Here is a 27,449-nt window from a genome sequence, read left to right on the forward strand (position 1 = left end):
TCATCTGAAAGAAGCTACCCACCACTTCGAAGTATCTCCTCCTTCCATAGGAATAACCAACATACCTTTTGGAGGCAGTTTAGACAGTGACTGCTCAAAAGTATTTCTACAGAATTGCTTTTTTGGAAGAGAAAATAAGTTATTTTACTATCTGCACAAATTGAACTTACTACACTCATTTTATGCTGATAATGTTTAGCTACAAGGTATCTGTACACGATATATCAGCAGAGATAGCACATTGTTAACACTACATATGTAAACCGAGAAACAACAGGTCCTTTCACCAAGGTGTCATATTGTAGGTAAGCCATTTTACATTAGTCCAAGAGGCTGCGAAACTGCACTTCCGCACCAAGGAGATTCCTGGTGAGCCCAACAGAAAAGCCGTGTTCTACAAAGGTGACTGTCCATCCTGGAACAGCAGCAGGAGAAGAATCAAGCAACCAGTGTATGCGGTAATATTCTTAAGAAGGATTCGATTCATTCGGTGCATATTGCTGTACATAAGGTGCATAAACCTGTCAGGTATGAGATCAGCGTGAAGAGAAGCCAGTTGCAAGGCTGCAACCAACTACCGGCGTCATGTCCCAGATCTGGAAGAAAATATCGTGGAGAATTACATAGCATTATTATAAGACCTAAGAGGTATTTCTGTAAGAGGCATAGAAGCAAATATAAAGACATCCTTGGACCCAAAGTAACAAATCTTGTTTAAACTATACTTGAGGAAAATGTCATAAAGAGTTACACCAGCCTTACAAACCAAAAGCCAAACTTAGGGCTCAAAAGAGTCTTCTAGTAGTTCTCTATAGGTCTGTTTTAAAAAACACTATGCAGTTTGTTATAAACATGCTTACAGAAAAACAGGGACTGACTGAACAGTCTCAGTTCTGACACGCATGGAGGATGTATAGCTTAAGCACAGCAAGATTCTACATCAGTCTGATTTCCATGTCACTGTCATAACCAGGGCTTTTAGTGGCAATGCTCCAAGAAGCCAAGGAGCTCAGAGTAAAGGATGCCTGCACGTTTCATCATGTCTGTGTCTTTAAGGCCGCTGGCAGATTCTCCTACTGCTGATGCCTGCTTTGTTTGTCCAGAGGGCACCAACAGTAACCATTTCTGACAGCTAGACTCCATGCAGTAGAGTTACAGGTCATTTCCTCATTCAGCTACAGGAAGAACAGTCCGCAACAAATATGATTCTGCCTGCCCACAACAGTTAGCTTCGTAGTTAACAGTTGTCAGAAAGAAAAAAGTATATACAAACATTAGTTCTCTATTAAATATCTCTAATAAATGCAGGAAAGAGGTACATGAATACCTTCACAATCCGGTCGCTCCCACAAGTGACCATTAGCCCTCTTGAGATGTCCATGGACATGTGTGAAATGTTGTGTTTTCCTTCATGAAAGGTTGCCAAGGAAGTACGGCTGCAAGAGGACAATTCACATGAAAGCCAGGCATCAGATGAAGCTTCATGGCATTGTTATAGCAGTGCAAAATGAACTTAGAAGAAAATTAAGTTTCTTAAGCGCTAACAAATCAGTCCTGAGAACTGCAGTGCCATATTAAAGGGGACAGAATTAAATTAGTAAATCATAGAATCATAGAACGGCATAGGCTGGAAGGGACCTCAGAGATCATCTAATCCAACCTCCCTGTCATGGGCAGGGACGCCTCTAATCTCATCTAAATCTGTTCTCCTTCAACTTAAACCCATTTCCCCTTGTCCTATCAGTGGACACTCTTGTAAAAAGTCCCTCCCCAGCCTTCCTGTAAGTTCCCTTCAGGTATTGGAAGGCAGCTATTAGGTCCCCCCAAAGTCTTCTCTTTTCAAGGCTGAACAATCCCAGCTCCCGCAACCTGTCCTCGTAGCAGAGGTGCTCCAGCCCCTGGATCATCTTTGTGGCCCTCCTCTGAACACGCTCCAACAAATCTATGTCTCTCTTATGGTGGGGACACCAGAACTGGACACAGTATTCGAGGTGGGGTCTCACAAAAGCAGAGTAGAAGGGGAGAATGACCTCTCTTGACCTGCTGACCACGCTTCTCTTGATACATCCCAGGATGCGGTTGGCCACCTGGGCCGCATGAGCGCACTGCCGGCTCATGGTGAGCTTCTCATCTATAAACACCCCCAAATCCTTCTCTTCAGGGCTACTCTCAACCCACTCTGTGCCTAGTTTGTATTTGTGCCTAGGATTGGCCCGACTCAGGTGAAGGACCTTGCATTTTGACTTGTTGAAGCTCATGCAGTTTGCACTGGCCCAATTCTCAAGCCTATCAAGGTCCATCATGCTAAGGCATTGCTTGTGTAGTTATACAGGTGTGACATTTCCTGGCCTTCTGCAGCCTGACTGTTAATAATACTAGAGCAGAAGTGGGACACTGCATTAGTAAATAATTCTGCTCTTGGTTAGAAAGTCAAGCTCAGCTACATTTTTTCTTGCTGGCTACAATGAGTCAACTAGGGCACAGCACCTCCCTTTTTCAAAAAAACCCAAACAAAAAAAAAGCATCAACCAAAAAACTCCCCAAAACCAAATACCACGACAGAAAAAAAACCAAACATCCCCAAAATTGGCATCTGATTACTTTGATCCTTTAGCACGCCAGGTGTCCAAGAAGGTGACAAGACAGTGAACAGTGAAGTGCTGTTCATAACAAGACAAAAAGGAGGTTCTTTCATTGCTCGGAAGAGTTTAACAAGACAGCAAATGATGTTTAATACAATTTGCTTGCATGGCGAAAAATAACTTTGGGCTGTGAAGAATATTCCTGTAGAAACAATTTTCAGTAAGTGCACATGAACTAATGCATATACATCCCAGCAGCTGTGATGCATCATCAGGCACCCATTTAGCAATTTTAATTGCAATGAATAGCCTTTACCTGAACAGAAATCTTGAGACAAATGTTTCAACTGTAGTTCATGGAAAAGAAGAAATAATGTGTATAAAAAAGTTGTAATACCAAATCAGCTTGCAGAGCCAGCTGAGAGATCTCCGCCACCGTAGTGCTTTGAGTGCCCAAGGCACTATTAGCAGAGTGTCAGATTGGCGTATTTGTGTAGCATTGCGTGTGGATGTGGAGCAAGCACAAGTGTGTCTGCACCTCAGCAGTATTACTTTAATTTATTGCTCCATAATACTCACTCTTCATCCTTGATTGACTCGAAACAGGAATCACAGACACGGACCTGGAACTCAAATCCCATGATCGGGTAACTTGACCGTTTGGTACTGCACTTGCCACACACTGCTTGCCCACATTTTCTGCAATGATGCTTCATGGAGGAAGAAAACAAATAAAAAAATCACTATAATGTGCCACTTGACCACCTTATCAAGTGTTCACTGAACAATGACAAAAAAGCTTCTGTTTTGCAACCTGTTAGGAAGCAACCTGTTAGGAAGCCTCTGTTACTTTAAGCAAAGACCAAGGACTTTGGAGTTCTGAGCAGTCCTCTTGGCCATTAATGAGTTTACCTCCATATTCTCCCTGTCCATCCTCTTCTCCTTTTGCAAGCTCTTTCTGGGAGCAGGGGGAAAAAGAGGGTTGAACAAGCAACCAAGGAAATAACAGTCTAAGAAAGTCAGAAACAGATGAGTGTCTTGGTGCCGGTCCAGCCCCTCCAAAAAGAAAGCAATCTCGAAAGCTTTCACATTCCAGCCCAGTGAGAGCAGGGCCATCACTGCCTCATTGAACTGAGCACCTTACAACATGTTAGGCTGCAGTTTGCTCAGTTATGGAGCATTGTGGACTACTTCACACAACACTTAAGGATTAGCTGTCAACAGCTCCAGTGTATAGAAATATTCAGAGAAATCCAACAGAGCACTCCCAGCACTGCCTCCTTTGCCCCATGATAGACGTTCGATGCAACGCTTTCCATTGAATTTGGAAATTTCTTACCACTGCCTAGAAGCTGTGATCTCTCAATAAATCCTCACTTCAAAGCAGCAAAAAATACCAACAGTTTAAAAGATCTTAACAGCTTTAGTGGTTTTCTGTTTGCATTTTTCTTAAGTGCTGAAGTACAGCTAAGCACTCAAACCAGCGATCTCACCTGTCTCAATCCTAATGTCTTTGTGTCCCACATTTGCTTTATATTCCAGAAGAAAGGTTGTTCACACTTCTGACAGGAATCACTTTCCAGCCATTGAGGAGCCTACAAAGAGTAAGAAATGAAAGCAATCAGAATTGGTTTCCTCAAACAAAAGCCAGGGGAGTTTGTTTTAAGAACCCAGAGTAAAGTTTTACTTGGAAAGATGCCCTTTTTCAGCTCTGGACATTACAGCAATAGATTGCCTACGGTATAGTAATAGGAAGTTTAGTACAAAAAACCCCGAAACCAAGACTATGGTTATTTGTTACTTCCACACCTCCTATACTTTTTAAGCCCAGAGCAGTATGTGATGTTACTGCCTTAACAAGAAAACTAATTCAAACATCTAAGTTATTAAACTTGCTGCAGGCATTCAAAGACTGCTGCTCTGGTTGCCTAAATGATTTTTAAGGGCTAGTGTAATCCAAGTTGTAGAAGCTATGAGGCAGTTAGAGGGGTCCAGAAGTCAATTCTAAAGTAAATATCTTTTCTGCTTCCTAGGATTGCAGTTTGAAATAATTAAGAACTCATCTGCATTTTCCATCCTGCACACATCTTCATTAAGCCTCTCTTCTCCCACCCACATATTTTTCCTGCTGTAAATGGACTAGGACAAATGAAAATAGTTACAGCTTTCACACATTTCAACACTCTCAGATACTTCAACTGAGCATCCTTGTAAGGGACAGAAAGAGAGGCACAGTATCTTTAGTACACATCTGATGGGAGAGTCTCTCTGAAACCCAACAGGAAGAAAGCTGGAACAACAAAGAAGCTTTTCTTCTCAATTCCCTTACATTCATTGTTGATAGTAGTAAAACAATAGTATTGTCAGTTGCACCACCATCTCACCATGAGTATTAATACCAGATGTACAGTTCCTACATCTACAACCTTGACTGCATCCCCTTCCTTTCCCCACACTAGTGGAAAATATTTTAAGGGTAGCAACAAGTCTAACATTGGGGGTGGGGAGGAGAGTAAAGGAAATGAATCGCCTCTCCACCAAGTGAGATCTTCCATATTGCTTCTGTCAGTTACTTACAATAGCAATTTTCACTTAGTAGCGTTTTTGAGAAGACAATCCACTTTCTGGCTCCTCTAACAGAAAAACAGAATATCTTCCTATTCCTTTCATCTTAATTTCAGGCAGTAAATAGGAGGTAAAAACCTGCCAACACTACCAACACTACTACCTACATACAATTGGAAGTGTCCAAGATCAATAGTACACTGTCAGCGGAGTTACCATTCCTTTAAATCAAAAATGTCTGTGTTCTAGTCTTACATGCATTAGTGCATATTTAAAGATACTCTATAACATAATTTGCTGGCTAATCCTTCAGAGACAGTATGTTCATCATTCTTCAAACATTTAGTTTCTTTGCTTTTGGAGTGGGCTTGATTATGTTTTTCCAGTGAGTTCTGAGACATCACGGCTGTTCTAAGTTAACTGTATTATTTTAATTGTATTAAAACTGTATAATATTTAGAAGATCCCTTAATTATTGCATGCCGATCCAGAAGAAAAAGAGCCACATCTTGTTTTCCCAATTGTATTATAAGTCAATTCCATGCAACTGCAAAGATTCATAATATCACAGAAGTTTTGAAGAGATATCATCGTGCTGAAAATGTCAGGAGCATCACATACAGTATTCGGTGTGTTTAAGGTGACAGCTCAACAGATGTCAGAAGACAGTTCTTAATCATGATGCTTACGTTTAAGGAGAAGCAACAGGGCAAGGAAAGCTGAGCCTTAAATACTGCTTTATGGGGGCAACCAAAACTAACTCCTGTGATTATGGCTTAACCAAAGAGAGTAGTAATATACATCTTTTCAGTTCCTATGATGGATATGAACTGATGCAAAAGGAATGTGCATGGTAGGCTCAGTTGCTGTGTACTGAGGTCTTCAAAAAAACGTTGTCTGGGGACTGAATCTCTATGTACTGAACTGCATCTCAAAACCAGCATCTTACTACTTTACCTGCTTTGACATGAGCTGAGAAGTTATTTCAAGACTGCTGAAGCACAGCCCATTGGTTTCTATATTGCAAAGGCTTCCCTGCTTTAGAGTGTTCCGGCAGCAAGGGCTGTAGCCGTTCCACTGAACATGTTGTCTCATTGAGATAAGACTCTAAAGAATCCCAAGCCTGTCCTCAGAATCCATCTACTACAACGCAGTATGGACAGCCACTAGAACAGAGCAGGTTTTAGTATCATTTGGCCTTAAAGTTTCAGGCAATATGAGGAAAACAGCCTGCAGAACTGACTAAGCAAAGCCACATGAGCCTCTGAAAAGGGAAAAAAAAATAATTAAAAACCCCCCTTTGACCTAGGACATGATCTTACCTCTTCTCGGCTGATATCCATGTTCCAAACAGCAATTCCTCCATCAGCTGAACAAGATACCAGCTGTCGTGTCAGCTGGATGTAACAGATAGCCTGCACCTTGTCACTGCAAACAAAGTAGACACTATTTACCCACAGGTATTTAAACAAAGCTTAGTTTCCCAGAAAATCCCAATTTATCCTTGTAAAGCTATCCAGGAAGCCAAAATTGATTTCCAAACACTTTGCTAAGTCTACTTAGTAGAGCTATGAAGACGAGTGAGCAGATGCTGTCACCTAAGCACTACTCTAGCATCAGGATGTTGCCTAGAACAGTGTTCTTATAGGCTTGACCAGAATACAAGAGGTACAGTTGCATGTTAACATTTGCAGGCAGTAAGCATTGACAGTGAGCCGGGCGTCAACTGGCTCAGAGTGTGCGTGCAAATACTCCTCTATGTTGGCAAGGAGAGACAGTTATCAAAACAGAGACGACTGGAAAAATAAAGAGAAATATTTGTTTCAAGATATAGCTAGGAAGCAGATGGAGCTTCCATTTTTGCTAACAAATCACAATAAGTCAGTCTAGCTGCAAAGCAAAGCATGCATTCACCAATAAGACAGTTTAATCCTAAATAAGGAGTCATGGCAAAATAAGCCTACCCTAAGAAACTAAGCAAAGGATCTCAACAGCATTAGATTGCTTTGCAACATCTAAGTTGAATTTAAAAAAACCATTCTGTTCTCAGAAGAACTTACTTTCCCATTCAGTATGAAGTTTGATGCTATGTGTGATGTTTGAAGAGAAACTAACAGTATTATAAGTCTTCACCAGGACACATGATGCAGCAGTAACAGCAGTATAAAGTCCTCCAGTCACTGACTTCAGTTACTTTTTGTATCCAGTACTCTATTATTAGTTCTTTAGCCATAAAACTAAATCCTCAAGATTTAACAAGAGTTCTAGGGCTAAGGCTATCAGTCTTGATCAAAGGTGGATGGAGGCATCTATGGAATTAGACAAGAGGAGAATGCACTATACACATATATCTTTAAACATAAACAAGATCTCTACTACCACTGCATTTTTAAATAGAATATATATTCAGTGGTGAACTGCCTCTCAGACCGAATTAAGGCCCTGGATTTAAAAATGGCAGCTAGTGTTGTGTCTCTGTAAAAATAGAAAGTTGATTAAATACAGACCACTAACTACCTAATCCACAGAACAGTGGAGATGTGACATGCTTTTCTGAAGTCTAGAGACCCACCCCTGTAATTTAGCCAATCAGTTTATCACCTCACTGATAGAAAGAGACAGGGAATAGGAACATATTGATGCTTATTCTACATGGTTACACGAACATGCTTTTACGTTTCTAGCCCCACCTTCACAGGCAACTCAGTGAACTATTTACAATACAGAAGCATGCAACTTTTACATGAAGTCCAAGCAAGATGATATAGCATTTTTACCCACCTCCTTCTATAACCTACTTTTATGTTATATTCTCATTACCCCTAGTTTAGAAGTATCAAACATGAGCAAAAAAAAAGATTTATCAGTAATGTTTTCCTAGTACTGATTATCCTTCTTCCCCCTCAAAGTCTTCAGAGTTCTGCAAAAAGTTATTTTTCTCCATTATTCACAAAGATTCAAATATCTTGCCATGCTATTTAGTCTTCCTGGGACTATGTGTTCACTACAGAACATGTAGGAAAAATAAGACATCATTACATACTGATGTCCCTGGAGCAGCAGAGTTCGCCCCTTCCTTCCACCAATATCCCACATGATAATGCTGTGATCAGAGGCACCTGAGAAGAGCAGTCGTTGAACAGGATCCCACCACAGGGAAGTAATACTTCCTAGGAAAGAACATTCTGCAGTTAGATCTAAGGGAGTCACTCCTCAACACAATGACGCTCTTTGGGGCTATTAGAGTGAAACCTGAGGTACTCCCTCACTATAGTAACAGATATTGAAAGCCTTCAGGCAAAGGACAGCATGCAACAGCAAGACACAGTCCTGCCAGAGACGCAGAAAGCATTTGACAATAGAACAAAACATCTCTAAGAAGAAAGTTAGATACAAAGAATAAGCCAGGAAGTTCGAGTTACTAGCTTTCTGCCCCTTGTATTTAGATAGTTGTTAAGAGTCGGCATGCTGCTATGCATTCTTTGGAAGATGAAAAGTACTAAAACTTGCCAAGTAGAAACTAGTATCTACAATACAGTAAGGTGCTTGGTCAGTGGTTGCAGGACAGCATGCAGTGTTCACAGGTAAACCAGCTCTCTTCCATAAACATTTACAACTTTGAAATAGTTGGAATAAGAAACTAAGTGATGCTCTCACTGCTGTTAAGAAATCTGGCCACGACATACTAAATTACAAAACTAGATTCCAGAAGGCCTGGCCTTGCTGTGCACCTCATCAGTCAGACAGAGAAAGAAACAAGTCATCTGACAGTAGCAGTCCTATACTAAACCCGTATGCATGGTAATGTAGACAGGAGACTAAAGAAGTAATTTTGTCACTTATGCTGCCTATAGTTTTGAAGCCGCAGGAACATTTTATTCCCTTACAGACATCTTTCCATTGCTCAGTTGTCATCAAAAGTCATGTTAGCCTGAAAGCAAGATGAATGGTAATTACAGCCCAAATCAGTCCTTTCCAGCTCTCTGGAGCAAGACATTTTTCTTGCCTTCTTTAGGGCTACACTGTTTTCAGACTGACCCATTCGGGAATAGTTGTCTCCAAGAAAACAGTGACCATCTGCACCATAAACGGTAGTTTGAGTATTCTCTCAGCATTGCACAGAGTAAGCTGTTAAATATGGAGAATTCTGGAAGCTTACTGTTGAAGGACAAGTTCTAAAAGCATTTAAACTGCAAAGCAAACCCTGCTTGCTTATGAAGTCACAATTAGGCAAGAGCTAGAAAGGAAACAAGACTTAAGTCAAACTTTTGAAGTCTGGCAAACACAGCTGCACTCCGAGAAGAAGTATAAATGCCATTTAAGTTTAGAGTTACCAGGCCTTAAGAATATTATGCAAATACTGTGGAGGAAAATAGGTTACATGTAATCTGTTTTGCCTTTTTTTTAAAAAAAAAAAAGAGATAAGACAAAAAGATGAGGGAGCTACTATTACACCAATTGAAGAAAAATCTGTTTCTGCCTCTCAAATTTAATCAGCTTCTATACTAGATCGATTCTTGTTTTGAGGACCACAGTCCCCTTAGGGAACTTTTATATAAGCCGAAGTTGTCTGCTATGTGGACAGCAGCGCTGAAGTTAGTGCTTGGAAGCCCACCGCAACTCCATAGATGGAATACATCTGTCACGCACTACAGGCAGTGCCACGACGAGACATGCTGCTTTCAGACTAACCATAGTATCTATCAAGGAGCTGCATTTTAACACAGACCAGTGCAAAAGCATACAGAGGTAAAGGACTCTCTAGAGCCAGGAGAATTATTTTGCTCTTAACTGAAATAATCTGAAATTCTGCTTGAAAGCAGAAACAGAAGAGCCATTTATCATTTGAAAATCTCAACTTGCCTCCCTCATTCCAAGCCAGATTTATCATTTTAGTCATCTGTAATCAGGAGTCTACCCAGCTTTAACAAAGACTGCTCTATACTTACAGCTGTTAAACAAGGCAGCCTTTTCCAGTGACTCAGACTTATGACCCAGTAATTCACCCCTACCCAAACTAGTCAGCTGATTTGAAAGTTGCCAGTACCGCATGGGAAGAGGCATTAAGTCTTGTTTATTTCTCTCAGCATATTATTAAATTACAAATTTTTCTATGATTTGCATTCTTGCCTTACTCATTACAGCAGACAGCGGCTTCGTATCATGTTACAGACTATTTGGTTCTTCATCTGACATAAGGACTTCAGCTATACTACACAGGATGAGACATTTCTCTTTGACTAGACACTTTTGATTCTAAAAGGCTCTCTAGATTTCTTCCATATAGCTTAGTTTCAGCTAAACACAGGAAACTGAACCAGAGTCTCATAAAGACTGATCAGAACATCAAAGTCTACACTGGGAAGAATTAACTGGCTTTTTAGAATCTAGGTTGGGTGTTGCTAAAGCTGCTTTATTAGAGTACTACCAGGTCTCTGGGGTGGGGGGAGGGGGGGTGGAAACCACAAACAAAAAAGTAACACATTCTCATCCTTCCTTTTCCATGTGGAGACTAAAGTTTTTAGAGGTGGCCACCTAGCGGACAATTTCTGTTTAGCTGAATGTGTATGTTTACCTTTATTTTTCATCTATAATAAAAATATCTGTCAGTATTTAGAAGACTAAAATTTCCCTTCAGCAAGAATGTGCCTGTTATTTAAAAGATAGCCATATGCACAGCTTTGAACGGTTTTTGATAACTACTACCCTGCACTATTTGCTTATCCAGTATCTATCCTTAAGAGGCAGATATCCAATTGAACGTCTCATCGTGATGTACAAAGAGGTACGATAGCGTGGGTCAAGTGGAATTAAGAGGAAGAGTTACTTTACCTTCGTGCCCTTTGAGTGTTGTGATAACTGAGCATGTATTCTGATCAAGCTTCAGGAGAGTGATCTGTCCAGAATAATCACCAACGAATGCATGCCGAGTTTCATAATCATATCTGAACACCAGTCAAGGAGAAGCCTCATTTGCTCATAAGAATATTTTACGGGACTGAAAAAGATAGCACAGCTGTCAGCTACAGAGTTTAAACAAATTGGAAAAAAATATTTTAATATGCCAGATAAATATTTACATAACTACTTCTAAAGGAGTTGGAGACCGTAGTAGTTAAACCTTTCTCATTCCTCTCTTCTCCTCACTCTTCCCTACAGGTGCAAGAAAGACAGTATGGAAAATAAGCAAGAATCATTTTAGAAATCCACTAGAGAAGCCATGAGATAATCCATGCCCTAGTTTAAGGCAAGCCAAGTAGATTTAGACCATTTCCAGAAGATATTTACAGAACACACTAATGATCTTCTACAAGAGATGCCAGAACTCCTCAGGCTACTTGTTGCAATGCAGAGCTACCATTAGGAGCACCTCACTGGACACTGGGTGGCATTCAGTCTTACCTAGTATCTGCTCCTATAAACTCTTAGTTTTCCAGCATGTTGTACTAGTTGATGCCACTAGGATAGGAAAACTAAGATACAAGGATGTTGACCCTCCATATCTAGTTTACCGTACAGTGGAAGTACACACCCAATGTTCTAGCTACTGAGAAGGTGAGACCATCTAATTTCTTCTTCAGTTCTCTGCACTTTCTTACTGATGCAGGTCCTTGAGCACAGTATTGAAGACTGAACAGCATTTCAGAAAGGGTTCTGTCGTTTAACACGGACATAAAAGCCACACCACATCCTAACACGGGATTTATTAACAAGGTGGCATGTTTGGCAAAAGCATTATACATCATAACAATTTTCTGATATTCAGTTTTTGTCACTATGTAACTACTGTCTCCAGAAACTAAAGCACAGCAAGTTGGATGAGACCAGATCATTTGCCACCTTTAGAAGGTTTTTGTTATTCAGGATATAAGCAAGAGCTACAAAAAACCCACACAACTGACACCACATAACCCAAGAGTTGCGTATGAACTCGCCTGTCTTCCTGGAGCCCACAAAAACACAAGCAGCAGCTAGTAAAGTAGTCTATTCTACACAATGGAAAAGACTAACTTCAAAGTCAGCGTACCAAAAAGCCCACAACCTTAAGTGAAAAAGCAGAGGCTTTGCCATCTGATGACATTCTGAAATGTCTTGAATCAATTCACTTTCAACAAATCCACTAAGTCCCTGAACACATGATCATCTTCAAAGTTCAGGCTAGCATTTATCCTCTCTAATCCAGTAAAGAATAGGCACTCTGCTGTGTTTTTCAGGAGCTTACACACAGGATCATTAACAAATAACTCCTACGAAACTTCCTGACAGGGAGACCAAGCACCTAGTATACACACCAGAAAGCTAGTTCTTCCAAACACAAGTCCAAAGGCAGGATCAGTTACAGTGCATTTTCAAATGCCACAGTCTTCAGTGGAAATTTATTTTTATCTTGATAAAGGTCATATTCTTTTCTCAATTTTCATAATAAACCGTTCCATTATTTGCAATAGCGTCAGCTTTATAACCCACTGAATTCAAATAGCAAGGCTCAGAGGCACCGGACTGTTCTGTGAGCCAGTCTCTTAACACACACCCCCAGTACTAACCCAGTTCCATGCTGCATTCAGCTGAGGTGAGCTGTACGTGAAATGTTTTGTGGGATGCAAACTCCCTGAGCTCTAAAACAAGGACAGCAAAAAGGAGCAACAGCGCAACAATACGAACCTGTCAGCTCTCCAGGCAGGAAGGCAGAGTCTGCACAGACGGGAGACCTCACAAAGCTCGACGTGCTGCTGGTGACCAGGCAGTTGGCTTTCCTCCTAGTTTCTTAGCACTGCACAGGTATATAGCAATTCTAGGGAGGTCTTTATTTTTTTTGAGAGATGTAGTTGACCTCTTTCAGCTTTTGATGCCACTTCTACAACGTTACTGCCATTAAACCTCATACATCAACCAGTACTTCCAATTACTGTCAGGCCACATATAAGCTGCTACTACTAACAAGTGTTAAAAAATAGTTTTAGAATTTAAAGTATTTAACTTGTGCTCAAAAGTTTTGATACATGAACTACATTTTAAGCTGCTAGGTTCGTAAGTCTTTTACATAGGATAAAGAATGTCCTGAAGTACTTACAGCTGGATAGACAACCAGAGTTCTTAAGCTACAAATGCTGCAGTTAAAAGCAATTTGCAGAAAAGCAAACTGCACGCAGAAAAATTACTACTAGTAATGAATAAAGTTGCAACGTACCCTGTAGCTTAGAGAAGATGAACATGAGCAAATACATGATGTTTTCATGATGTTTTATGCCCTAGAAGGACTCAAATGCACACTGGCATCTGTTGAACAAAGTGATGCATAGAAGTACACGGGCCAGGCTGTAGGCACAGTTACTAGCCACTTCCACAAGATGCTACAGACAAACACCCAAACACCTCAAAATTAGGAAATCATACACACTGCAATTTTTATAACTCAAAGTCACAACATCCCCATCTACTATCTAACAACAGCTAATAGAAATAAAGGAATTAAACATCTAATCAGAATAAGGGTTTGCAAACTTGCAAGAGATTCAACTCTAGCTTTTTACATGAAAAGGAGGGAACAAACTGAGCTAAAGGAACACAGTACTCTTCCAGTTCGAAGGTAGCAATCATTTTTCAAAGGATACTGTAGACATGAAGCCCACGAGGTGAAGTAATGTCTCCCCAGCATACTCCCACTCTGGGTGCACATCCAGCTAATGCACTTGTCATGACCAGTGCTGATAACCCACTCCGATGTCAGGCAGAAAGTAATAGCAGACACTCGATTCTGATGAGCTGTGGGAAGAAAAAGATTCTGGCTAGCTTTTCCTAAAAGTCAAAGTGGTGTGTTCTTATGTTCCAATTCAGAGACACATAGGTTGAAGATGATATCTAAGCAATGTCCCAGGGAGATGTTTTTACCATCATATTATACTTGCCTCTAGGCTGAACTTAAAGGTTATCATTGTTCTCTTCGGTATTTGCCTTCTGAATAGCTTAAGTGAACCACACATGTCAGTCAGCTAATTTAGGCCTTTCTCCCACAGAGAGAGAAGCTGAGTTCAGCCTAGCCACCCAAGATGCTCTGGTTAAGAAGCAGGCAAACCCTCAGCTTCCTCTAGTTAGGCCAGGACTTCTGGGGAGTAATGTAACACCTAAAAACCTTAATTGCTTTCTTTAAGTGCCTCTTTGCTGACCCCAGGGGAGCTATGCTCAGATTCATGCTTTTAAGCACCTAAAGGTCTATCTAGTCCAAGGCATTCGAACTGCCACCTGTGACAGCAACCAAATCCCACCCAGTTTTGTTTAGATTGCTGCCACTAAGCAAGAAGTTACATGAACATTAGAAAGAAGTCTCCCTTGTCCCCCAAGATGCAACTACTTCCCTTGACTGAGTGGTCAAGTCATCTTCCTTAGGATAAAGGGGGGGTTTGTTGCTTTAAGAACAAGGTCTTTTTCTCCTAAGCAAGAACATTGCTCTATCAGTGTCAGGGAGTCGTAAGACAAGCTACACTTTGTTTTGCTACATAATCTGCAGTCTTTAAGAGTCTCTGTCAGGCCTTTCACATTAACATTCCAATTTTAACAAGCTATCAAGTTCTGGATTTCTTTTAAGGATGTGCAGACAAATGCTGAAATTAGCATCTCCATAAATATTACAACAATCCCTATTCTCCAAGTATCAGAAAAATAAGATCTTTTTCATCCCTATTGCTCTCTTAGAAGACAGAGGAGACAGTAGCTCTTACCTTCAGCTAGAAGTAACCAAGCTCAGTGATTACAGAAAGTAAGGATGGAAATTTCAAATCCAAAATGCACCTTTAGAAAGCTCTTATCCTAACATTCATGCAGTATAACTACTCCACTTGAAGAGCAAAACTGAACTCCCTAGTTCTGGTTCATTACATTCACAGACTAACGATGTACTGAACTTAATGATAATGACTGCAACTCATGCTCAGCTGATTGAGGATTACTCAATAACAGAACATCTTATGGCAGTTATCCCCAACTAAGTAACAACTAGAAGGTCAGTCAGATTTAAAGCATGTTTGGACTTGATTAAGCTCTGACAGTGTCCAGTTTCCCAAGCACTTTAGATGCCTCCCCTTCAAACAAATGTTAGTACAGACCCTGTTTAACAGTTTACCTGGATAGGTCTTCACAAAGTTCATCTTATTGAAGTCCTCTGAAATATGAAACTCCTAAAAGCAAAGTGTAACTGTTAGAAAAGATACCACAATGACATATTAATATCACAATGACATATTAATATCAAAAATAAGCAATATTAATACCCAGAAAAAAGCAGCAACTCTACAGGCCAAGATTTGCATAGCAACAATATATCTCACTAAAAACTAGCAGTTGCTCAGACTGGGGCATAGCACACTGACACACCAACTGTAAGTTAAGGTTATTCTTTTCAACAGGGAGCATCCCTTCAGAACCAAGTTTGCTGAAGGGGGATTATAGGAAGAGATAAGATCTCATTTGTCCTCAGCAGGAGCAAACAAAACTGCATCTTGTAGTATTTAGGATTTCAGTATCTGAGATTTCATAATGGACAGATATGAGTGAGAATATTTTTTATTTGATCCATTGGGCTTGCTGAAATTTTAGACATTTCAAGTTACAATTTTTTAAGTAGTTATCACTAGAATCACTATTCTATGCAGTTCTGCATAGGCTATTCACAGTAGTTATCAGCAGACCTTATTTTCATAGAGAAAAGATACCATTAAAGCATCTGAGAGTCACAAGATTCCCCTCCTTTTCCAAGAAAAGAGAGGAAGAATACAGACCTACTTTCTGTTCTGCCATGTGTATCTGCTCTCCAGGAAAAGAGCAGCAATTACAGCAAGATTACAGAAAGACAGAAGGAAGACTTCTCAGAAAGAAAAGAAACCAACCCTGCCTCTTGTAATTTTAGAGCTAGTGTTGAAATTTCCACATCATAAAAAGATCTGCAAGAAGAAAATCCAGACATGTGCATGGTGAGATACAGGAGATCCATACTTCTATCCAGATGCAAGCTAGCTGTAGTTCACAATCTCTGTTAGTGCACTGCCATGGCACTCTGCACAGCTTAATGTTCTCCTCAAAATAATTCCCTGATGAAGTGTAATAGTTTGGGTCCACTGCTACACTAATGGCTCAATGACTTCTTGATACTACCTGGCTCACATCTGGCCAAAAGAACCCTTGTTTATTTGCAATCCTCCTGTCCACATCTCAGGAGAACTGCCAAGAAGTTCAGCCACTACTAGTAGTTGTATTCCAAAAAGAAGGGAAAGAAAACAAATTACCAGCTGCTGGCAACACCTGGTGCTCACAGACAATCTAAGCAAGTCTAATCTGCATTTTGAAGAAAAGTCACAGCAACTTACCATGATAGCTCCGTTATCTTGGCCTACAAATATTCTTCTGCTGTCATGATGATAAGCCATGGCTGAACATGGCGCTGTCAAAAAAAGCAAGCACATTACAATTATTGAAACAGAGGTATTAGGATACACATGACTCACTAAAACCAATTCTTTCACTCAGAATAAAAGCTGTTTAAGATTAACTAGCTTGATAGAAATTAGTCTGCATAGATAATGTCCCTTGGTAAGACAGTTAAACTCCCATGTGTGAAGCTGAGAAAATGTACACTAGTACAGTAAGTCAGATATGCTGCTAGGAACCATATGCAAATATGATTTCCTGCCAGAAGGGGCACCTCAGTAAGAGGAATTTTACACAGGCTGAAGGCCCAGCTAGCAGCAACAGGATGTGCAGCTAGTTACGCTTAAGAACTCGAGCTCACTAAAATTATCTCAAATAAAGCTCTGAGTTGTATACAAGAACAATATCCATTCTTTACTCTAATATTAGATACAGTCCTGAAATGTAAAGTGCTAGACAGAAATACGTAATTGCATGTCAACTTCAAATGGAATCATGTTTCAACATCCACAATTTTAAGGAGACAATGTTTTTGAGACTACATAAAACCTCTTTTAGCAGAAAATGGCTAAAGATCTACTTCCCTTTTTGAAATTAAGAGCTAAAATAGATGTGAAAAGCAACAACAACAAAATATCAAAAGTGACCTAGCGAAAATTTCACAGAAAAAATTTCACTGAAGAATGTCCTCATTAAACTTACTAATTACAAGGATGAGAAGGATACAGTGTTCTAAACTAATACCTTCTTCTCCAAGACTCTCCGAAAATGTGGCCTTCAAGGTGTTTTTAGACATTTAAAGCCAGGCAGGACAGTCGGGATATTACACTGGTCATACTGCATAAGGTCAAGTTCATCCCTTGGAACTACCTACAGGCACACTTTATTTTGTATAAACCTTTTTAGAGCACAATCTTAATAGTCTATTTAGAAAATTGATAAATGGAGCAACTGCTGTAATTCAGATCAAAGATTAGGAAAAAAAAAATTATAGCTGGCATTTCTAATCTAGATCCTAAGCTACTCAGTCTGCAGCTGAAAAGACACAGAACATCAAGGAGTCCAATTCTTTGATCTTCATTTAACATTTGTATGTAAATTACTTCAGAAATTTCATTCCAAAGACTATCCTTTGCTGATACAACATTTTATTTTGTCATTGTATTCCCCCTTTTTATGTGTGGTATGTGTCTAGGCAGCTACTCTACATTAAAGAAGTTACAGCAAAGCACCCAGGCTAAGTGATGTTTCAAAAATCAAAAAAGCACACTGACGCTCAAGATATACTCAGTACTGAAGCTGCTACTCAGTATTGTGTTCTTAGTAATCCAAATGCTCAAAAAAATATGCACACCTTGGAAAGCAGAGAATATTCTTATGTCTGAACTTTAAGCTAGTGGTTTGAAAGCTCATTTATTCGGCAGATGAGTTATTTGCCAGTATTTGAGACATGTACAGCTGCAGATCCACCCAGTGATTTACTCGGTGAAGGATCTGGATCTGAAAGAATGCTGCCTTAGATCTCACCCACTACACAACTAGTTTCAAATTTAAGTCTGAGCTAGAGTTGCTGCAAAGTTCCCAAATTCAACATCAGTGAGTGAATTCAGCACTTGGGGAAGTGGGAAAGAGGTATTCCCACACAGGTACAAAACCCATGCTATGCTTGTCCATCACTTACCATCTCCAGGATTGTACTTACATGACATGGTATGATAGATACTGGGCCAGTATTGTCCACTGTCTCTCTTCAGCCACACTCGTATTGTTCTGTGTCATGGGAAGAGCGGGGAGAAGACAGCTGTAAGTGCATCATCCCTTGCATATGAACCACTTACTTATATATCAACTCCAATCCTCTTAGCTTTTGTGCTACTCAAACATAATAGAGGAACAACAAAATATAAATAATGGTACTCCAATAGTACTCAAACATAACAAAAATAATAGTATTAATAATAACCACCCTTGGATTCTGAAGAGTTTTCTTCAAAAAATGTATATATATTGAGTTTCAGTAAGTACAAAATGCAAATATTTTTTCAGCTCACCTCAGAAATTCCTTCTCCCTGGCTCTGGCTGCTTTAAGTCAAATTCAAGTTGCAGGAACTTTCCAGCTTTGGCAGAGCAGAACAGTTTGTTTTATAGCACATTAAGTGTTTTATATGTTTGTTTGTTTGTTTAAAACAAAACAAAACAAAACAAGAATCTCAATTCATTCCATTATGGAAGTCTAAGCTTTTGAATTTTTACAGCTTCCTTGTGCAAATCATCCTTCAGCAAGCCAGATACTGAATATTAGTAACAGAAGCACCTCATCCTCCAGACCAGCACATTACTTATATCTCCATCCCCACATATTGATGTCTGGACCCACAGAGGACATCATATCTAGTTCAGCATTATTCCTTCTAAGCCATGTCTTCACTCCCTCATGTACGAACACCAAGGACAAGCAATGTTAGTAGCACTGTTACTTTGCACTGCTTGTCTGGCCTAAATACAAACAGGATTGATTAGCCAGTCAAATGGGAATTGCAAGAAGTTGACAAGATGACTTGCACAGCATGCTAAGGCTCTTTATAAAATTGTTTTAGTTTGTAACCTTCCAGAATCGGACCTTGAAAAGAAAGGAGAAATGGTCTTGAGAACATTTAGCATTATACTGCTCTCACAACCGTCAAATCCTGAGAGGCAGGATCCAAGAGAATCAGCAAGGAAGTGGAAAGTTGTCGTCAATTAAAAACATTCCTACAATAGGCACATTTCAAGGGAATCTACATCAAGAAGTTAGGAGCGCACATGTAGACAGTGTTAAGGTTATTTTAAGTCTACTTGAAATTTCCTCTCCAAACCATTGTTTGCCTTCTTGTTACTGTTTATATCCAACTTCCTCACTCCTAAATGGAAACCAAAATGATCTGTAAATACATGTACCTGGAAACATTGTCAAGAGACATCATTGAGATGAGTTATTCTATTTTACTTTTGGCTAAAAAAAAGGCCTGGTGTTTAGATATTTTTTTTTAGACAAACTAGGCAATAAATTTGCTAAACATCATACAGGATTGCCACTAAGAGTTTAACAAAAAGAGCACAGGAGGGGACTGGTACCTTGCATCAGGACTAGAACTTTTCAGGTCAAAGACATAAAACATAGCATTCTGATTTTGTAATCTCTTTCTGAGCTTTTCTTTAAAAGACCACTCAAAAATAAAGCAGACAACACCCACCCTTAATGTACTACTTTCCTTTTCTGAAACTTGAAATCAATGCACAGCTGAATACGCACTGCCTAAAAATAATAAATTTTCAGCTTTTGAATCAAGTCACTTCTCCACCAGTGCAGTGGCAAAAGTACATTACTCCAGTCCATTAAATATTTTGCATTAAGACTATATCTTAAAAGCTATCGCTTCCTCTTTACAATAATCCACAGCCTGCCTCATGGTCAGAAAGTTAACACTTCAGCAGAGCAGTTGCTATTTCTTAGTAACACGAGAAAAGGAAAAAAAAAAAAAACAATGCTTCCAAGTGATTCTTACGAGGCAAATATCAGTAGTAGCATAGGTTAGCACCTGTGCACTTTTAAAGGGCTTTTTAATCTGCTTTTTAAGGCAGCTCCATCATATTCAAACTGTTCTGAACATCTCCAATGGTTGCTCCCACCCTTATTAATTCAACTGTTTCACTTCTAGCCAAAATCAGGTAATTATTATTGACATAAAAAGACTAGGAGTTATCATAGTGATTGAAATCATGCATTGCAGATTTTCCCAAAGCACACTGTTTCCTCCCAGAATTCCGGTCGATTATACTGAACTAGAATTAATATAAAGGAAGCAAGGATTTGCTTTTTCTAAGCAAATTATTTCCTAGAAGTGTAATTTGTGCACTGGTTATCAATAATACAGTGCCTCACTGAAGTTGAGAGCCTAAGCAAATAGCTGCAAAAGTTGGCAAAATTAACTTCTGAAAGCTTCTTATTTTGGTTTAAGTAAGATTTAGACTTTGCTAGCCTCATGCTTGCAAAGATAAGCTGTCAGCTTTATATCTAATTATACAAAGCTCTGAGTGAGTAAAATTTGAAGAGATTGTTTCACAGTAGTCAACAAACAACCTGTGCCAAAATCCCACTTCTCCTCCTCTAGTCTCTCTCCTGCTGACCTGTTGTTGAGGTGCATCTCCTTTTGTTAGGACCAATTAATTTGTGAAATACCAGTTCTAGCTTAAAGGACTAGAGAAGTCCTCCAGTAATGCCACTTCCACGGTCTCCTTCTACCTTCAAAGTGTTTTATTATAAAGAACCTCCCTATCAACCCTAGAGTCTTTAGCACTCTTCTGAAAATTTGGTCTTTATTTAATGGAGGGGCTTGTGCTCAGTACCTGAGAAGAGCTGGCTACACTCACCTTTCCTTAAGCATTCCTTGTTAAGGGCCTACAAAGACACAGGTTTGTTTGACAGCACTCTCAGTGAGGATGTAAAAAACATGGAAACTCATTAAGGAGCACCCAGAGGACAGATACATACTTTTTAAACTACAGTAGACTCAGATATCTGAAGGTGGCAGGAAGAAGTAAAGCAAGATTAAAAAAGGCCTCTAAGAGTATTGAACCAGAAGCTGCTTTCAGCTGGAAAGCATGCACATTTATAGAAGAGTAATTCAAAGGGTGTTTTTTGTTGTTTATTTGTTTGGTTTTTTACGTTTTATAAAGAAACACACACAAAGGCCATCTTTAAGTAATACTGAGTGTGGCCTTACCAATTTCTAAGGATATTCATTGTCCTCAATTGCTGTTTCTTTTACAGAGTGAGTAAGCACCTAACAACGCTGGGAAAAAAAAGATGGGGTTTGAGAGGAGAGAAAAATCCTTCAGTATTTCAACAGTACTTATGATCATGCCAGTTCAGATGCCCTCTAAAAGCCAAACGCATGTATGTCAGGGAGAAAGAAGTCATGAAAGATTAGCAGGCAAATCCAAACTCGTTACAACACAAACACTGCTGCAAGTACTAAGCAGCTACATTAGCCCTGTTCCAAGTACTGCATCTTCCTAACACCTTCAAATCACTAACAGCTGCTTTCCTATCTGAAGTCAATCACTGACAATTGTTTTCCTAGTAAGAACAGAAGACTGCATTTTTCTGGTAGTCAAAATAAACCAGAAATATTTAGACTACTATTGACCATGTTCCCAAAACAGCATTAGGAATCTGGTTTAACCAGAGTACAATGCAAGCTCAAGGACACAGCTTGCAGTTGATGCTTTGTATCGAATTTCTGCTCACTAAAACATTACTTTTGACCAATATTTATATTCCATAACCACAAAAAAAAACCCTAATACTGCAATTTAAACAGCAGTTCCAATGCAGCAGCAGCTGCTGCCGGTCACAGGACAGCAGTATTCAGATGTGCTAGTGACTCTAGAGATCCCGTTAGCCTGTGGTAAATACAATATTGTATTAAGATGCCTGTAGGGACACAGTTAATCATCCTTTCTAGGTAAGTTCTAAGAAAGCATCGCAGATGGCAAGTATACTGTCAAAAAATTAGATTGGGAAAATTAACTAACTCCTGCAGGTATTCTTGCTTCCTTTTCTGGCTTCAAAACTTTAAAAAACGAGCTAGATTTTTATTGGTATTCACAGATCTACTATGGTATCTTTTGTATCCTCAAAAAAAAAATAGAACCATTACTTTTCATTCTAGGAAATATCATTTAAAAATAGAAATCCCTCTAACGAGAGAATAATCTACAACATTCCTGGAGAATGTTTGTGCACCAATGTTTTCCTCACTCCTTCACTTGTAAACACATTCCTCTGACTGGTTATTATGACATACTTGACAGCCTTAGCTGTATTAAGATTTAATAAAAAATACTTTGGTCTTACTCTTCTGGTATACTGCTCAAAGGGGTTGTACACAGCAGCTCTTTCACTTCTTGAACTCTGTACTTTGCTTGCTGCTAGCAGCGTACTCAGTTACGCAGTACTAACACCTACACCTCGTTTGCAGTTAACAATCAGGAGAGCAAGAAGTTTGGTAACATGTTAAACTGTAGGTGACAGATCTGTGAGTGAGTAGGCTTTGATCTAAGGTAGGAGGTATCCCAGATTAGAGGTAACACAGAGCAACAGTTACTGAAAGTTTAAAGATCTAAGTAAACTCCCATTGTAAGGCAGGCTACATGGATTTAGCCTCCAGTCCAAAGCTTCTCTTAGAAACTGACACACACCAAAGGTGGTAACAGCCTCTGCTCTCCTTGCTAAGGTCTGTATCTGACATCAAAACTTGCCCAGATAAAGATGCAGCTGCATCCTTGGCTCGTATCAACACAGTCTAAGCACGCAGACCACTAACCTTCAGCATTAGACCTTTTAAGTTTAAAGGCTGGCATTGTCTGCTACAGGCAAGCCTCTGCAAGCCTGTACCATGAAATTCCGTTCAGGTTTAACTCAGATATGACTCTTCAAAACTGCTATTTCCTCTTTTCTCCTTCAGGACGCACATCAAAACAAAATGAACACAAACATGTTAAGATTCAGCCCACACTGGCACCCAAAAAGCCAACTTCATCCTGCACAGTACTAAGATACCAGAACAACCGCACATAAGAGGGGAATAAAAAAGGAAGCTGCTCATTTCCATCCAAAACCTGTTATTCAACATGTATTACAGAAAGCCATTTCCACAGGAAGACACCAATCAAGACCACCTTCCAATCAAAGCCAAAAAACCCATCTAATGCATCCAAGTGTCACTGCTTGCTGCAAGCTCAGTACAATTACTGCCATGGTTTAACAAGAAACACTATGTACTACTGCTTCAAAGGGTCAAGATTTAAATCCTGCTGCTTTCACACGGGCATCACTACAGTGAAAGAAGCGGTTTGCCTCTTTACCAAGCAGGACATTTCATTTTAAACTCTAAGACGACCTACTAAGTTGCAAAATCAAGCTCTGAAGAGGCCGGTGCTGTTCTGTGGAGTCCCAGAACTGTTTCCCGTAAGTATCCACCTTTCGGTGCACACACTGCACAGTATGAAGTCCTGCAATCTAAGAGCATAAAAATATTTAATACGTCAGTATCTAATTGTGCAGTTTGAGAAGCAGACATGCCTTTTATCCTCTGATCCTGCTACTGCTGTGCTGAATACTTCCAGCATCCAAAACTCCAGCATTCTGGAAGCTTGAGAAAGAAGACCAAGATATCTGTCACATGCCAGAAGTTGATGGTATAACCCTACCACTAATATTAATGCACTTAAGAGCAATTCTTTGATAGCCTATTACAACAGGCACCCAGTCTGATGGCTGAAAAAAATATTTTTGAGGAATACGAGTCTGACTCCAAGTGTTTCAGAAAAATATTTTCAAATAGCCTTTAAACAACATAAGGAAATCTTTGGCTTCAGTTACCTCAAATTTACAGTATTTGTAGTTCACGCTTTTAGAATTCAGTGATGAGTTTTTTACTCCAGTCCCAACAATTGATAGCTCATGTAAGAATTAAGCGTGCTGATCTTCAGGGAAAAAAAAAAGGAAAGGGGGGGGGGCGGTGATCCAATTAGCCACTTTAAAGAACTACTTTTTAAGTCTTCCTCTTTCAAATTCAACTACTGCTACTGCCTGTTTTCTGAAGAGTTCAGCTGGCACTTCAAAACAATTCTTAGCATACCAATGAAAAATACATTCTTACCACCTCTCTACAGGAAATCAAGACAGACTAGCGCTTTCTGATTTCTCTGATGTGCTGATAATCAGCTTCAGTAAGTGCAGCTATAGCTTCACGTTTTCAGTATCAGATTTATGTTGCCAGGTCACTGATAAGTATTTGACAGCGTTTCTACCTGATCTGCTTAAGACCACCATGTCACATCCTGTAGAAATGTTGTTGGTTTAATGCCAGTTAACGAAAAACTAACAATATCTGGTAAACTTAACTTAAACCAGGACAAGTCTACATCCTTTGCGCTTGATCTGTTCCCCTCTCCCCACCAAATCCTGAATGCCTTGGCTAACAGTAAGTTTATAAAGATAGCATATGCTGTTGCTAGCTAGTCTGTTTGCTCTTTTTGACCTAATAATAAATGCCATAAGACCTAGTTTACCAGTTCAGGTAACATCACGGCTCTGCTGACTTTCAGCGCGCATACCCTACTGTTTCTCACAAGATCAGGCTTTTCAAATGAGAATTCATGCAAAAACTGATTCAAATTCAGTTTAAAATTTTCATATTACAACACCAAAGTTATCTCTCCACCAAGCTACCTCACAAAGAATGCTTTTTTTATACATTTAATGTGCTCCTGTCAAGCACTGCCATAGTTTCTGGACAGCAACTCTTAAGAAGCATCTCCTATCCATCTCCATGTTTAAAAGTCACTTTCCATGTAGCACGGGGAAAATTCAAGCTCTCATTGCTACACTGCAGACCCCTCACATCTCTCCCAGCCAACAACCCTCTGTGCTACCTGCTTCCTCGTTTCCACTTTCCTTTGCTCTGAAACACTGCTTAATGACATTACCAGCTTTTTGTGACAGATGTTTCACATACTACGTGAACCAGTGCTAAGGATCAGGGTTAGACTCTGAAGACCTTTTCCCTTTCAGCTAGAAACCATTGTCCTAAGCAGCTCATCACCACCTCTCCCCTAGATCTGCCAACTCACTCCCTGAACTGTTTGAGCCAGAACGAAGCAGGTTTAAGACTTTCGGATTGAGCCATCAGAACGGGCTTGTTCCGACTGAGGCAGCTCGGGGAGCCCCAACTCTCCTGACAGACAGGGGAAGCTGCACAGTACCTGCAAGTGATTCAGCGACCACAGCTGACAGCAGAGGAAAACATATTACCACAGTTTTGGTTCTGCTCATAAGCATCTACAGAACCCTTTTACACACACAAATGAGTTGTACTTTTCCATCTACTCCGCAGGGCCTGGAAAGCACGCACGAAGTACAACAGCTTTTTCCTATGAGCAGGGGCACGCTGTCAGCTCCCAGCCCGCTCATCCCGCCGTGCGGGCGGAGCCGCTGCCTCCCTCCGAGAGCGGGAAGTCGGCTCATGTTATTTTCCTCCCTCGAACTGCAGCTTCGTCTATTTCCTTATGGCTCCAGGCAAACAGTCACGGCTGCGTGCCTCCTGGAAAAGTTGTAGCGTAAAAACTGACTTTCCCCCCGCCCCAGTGCTACGCTTGCCCGCCTCAGCCAGCTCTCGCCGGCTGCCACCTTCCGCAGGCACCGCGCCGCCGCTGCGCCCCGGTTCCGGGACTCCGGGATCGGGGGGCTGAGCCCCAGCCCCACACGGAGCGCAGACCGCCAAGGGAGGGGAGCGGCCCCGACGCTCCGCCGAAGGGCCGCCCAGGCCGGGCCTGCCGTGCCCCGGCCGCTCCCGCCGCCCGGCCTAGCCCCTCAGCGAGCCCCCAGCGAGGAGCGGCCGCGAGGGGCCTCGCCGCGGCCGGCGGCCACCGCTTACCTGTCCTCGCTGGCTGTGATGACCCCATCCTCCTTGGGGATGAGGAGCGCGGCGCTCACCACGTCCTGGTGCCCCTCGACCTTGCTGAGGAGGACGGGCCGGCTGCTCTGCGGCCGCGAGTGGATCTCCGCCGCCATGTCGCCGCGGGACCGGCCCGGCGCCCGTCAGCTGACCGCGCGCGGCACGCCCGGCCGCCGGCGGAGCGCTGCGCGTAGCGGCACGGCACCGCCCCGCCGCGCCGAGCTGCCCCGGGTAGCGGCGCAATCACGGCCGCGCGCTGACGTCGCCCACGTAAGGCAGGCCGGCGGCAGGCGTATTCTCTAGAATAGACGGGCCGCTGGCCCGTGGAAGAGCGGGAACGCGCGGTGTGGCTCGGGGCCGGCGCTGCCGCTGGGGTCTCTCAGCCCACCCGGCTGCGGGGAAGCGTCGCCTCCAGGAGAGCTGTGGCTTCCCAAGGAGGAGAAGGCGGCCCCGGGCTCCAACACGCGTTTCCGTGGGGCGGGCTGCACTCTCCCGCACGCCCACCACGGAGCTCCGCTCCGGGAAGGCGCTGCTCTTCAGTATAGTTCTGCCATCACCCTGCGGCCCCGGGGAGCCTGGGGCCGCGATAAGGCGGCAGAGAAAAGGATATTCCCCCTGGAGTAATTAAGGGAGGGATATGGGCTGAGGAAGGATGTGTAGTCACAGGAAACATATTAGCCCGTTTCTTTATGTCTTTTAAACTAGAAGCAGCTGTGAGCCTTTAAGTTCTTAAGCAGCTGGATTGTGGGGGTTGTCTTTGTGTCCAGTGCATGTGAATATTGTCCACGTACGTGATTAGTGAACAGCAGAATTCCTCCCCTCGGCATTAGTTTTTTGGTAGCTGCTGTGACCACGGTCACACCCTTGGAGTCCAAGCTGGAACCAGAGCTCCTGCTTTTCAGGACTGGCCAGGGGCTGGTGGAGAGCTTGCTGAAGCTGGTCAGGACCCTCCTCTGTAAGCAGAGATGTAGTTTCTAACCCCAGGTCTACCCTACACGTAAGTATTTGAACAAGTATGTCTGTATATAACCACCAAACACTGAGCTTACCTGAAATTCGTCCCAGACAGAACTGTCCCCAAAGAGATGAGCTACAAGACGGGGTGAGTACAAAGCTCGCGGAGCATTGGCGGTGAGGAGCGTACCTTGTGATAAGCCATCAGACCTCACCACACGCCTGCAGCCAGGGAGGCTGAATGAGGCTTCCCCAGGCTCCTGGAGGAGGGCAGCAGACAGCAATTATCTTTCCCCCGACCTGCCCCTAAAGAGGCATTTTATCTGCTTTACAGGGCTTCCCAGCTGTTTGCTAGACAGCAAAGGAAACAGACTCAGGCAGAACAGGTCCAGCTTGAAGTTTTTAAAATACTTGTGGTTAAATACAC

General features: G+C 41.4%; 1 protein-coding gene across 1 annotated transcript; it reads right to left on the minus strand.

Moving 5' to 3' along the window:
• Nucleotides 1-529: 529 nt before the first annotated feature.
• On the minus strand, nucleotides 530-26,184 carry WDFY1 (WD repeat and FYVE domain containing 1). The gene is made up of 12 exons (XM_086618333.1): nucleotides 26,048-26,184; nucleotides 18,268-18,335; nucleotides 16,505-16,578; nucleotides 15,265-15,319; nucleotides 13,760-13,910; nucleotides 10,980-11,092; nucleotides 8,191-8,317; nucleotides 6,470-6,575; nucleotides 4,076-4,177; nucleotides 3,162-3,292; nucleotides 1,328-1,436; nucleotides 530-596 (listed from the first exon to the last, which is right to left on the minus strand). Exons 1-12 carry the CDS (start codon nucleotides 26,182-26,184, stop codon nucleotides 537-539), a joined length of 1,233 nt encoding a protein of 410 aa, XP_086474459.1. The 3' UTR covers nucleotides 530-536.
• Between the last annotated feature and the right edge of the window lie 1,265 nt (nucleotides 26,185-27,449).

Source organism: Tauraco erythrolophus, chromosome 11 (assembly GCF_009769465.1).
Source record: "Tauraco erythrolophus isolate bTauEry1 chromosome 11, bTauEry1.pri, whole genome shotgun sequence".
Lineage (NCBI taxonomy): Eukaryota > Metazoa > Chordata > Aves > Musophagiformes > Musophagidae > Tauraco > Tauraco erythrolophus.

Coding starts and splice junctions, on each gene's coding strand:
- WDFY1 (XM_086618333.1), bottom strand. CDS start 26,184: ATGGCGGCGGAGATCCACTCGCGGCCGCAGAGCAGCCGGCCCGTCCTC. Junction 1,437..3,161: donor GAGTCAATCAAGGATGAAGA/GTGAGTATTATG, acceptor GTCCTCTTGCAG/CCGTACTTCCTTGGCAACCT. Junction 597..1,327: donor GGAGCGACCGGATTGTGAAG/GTATTCATGTAC, acceptor ATTTTCTTCCAG/ATCTGGGACATGACGCCGGT.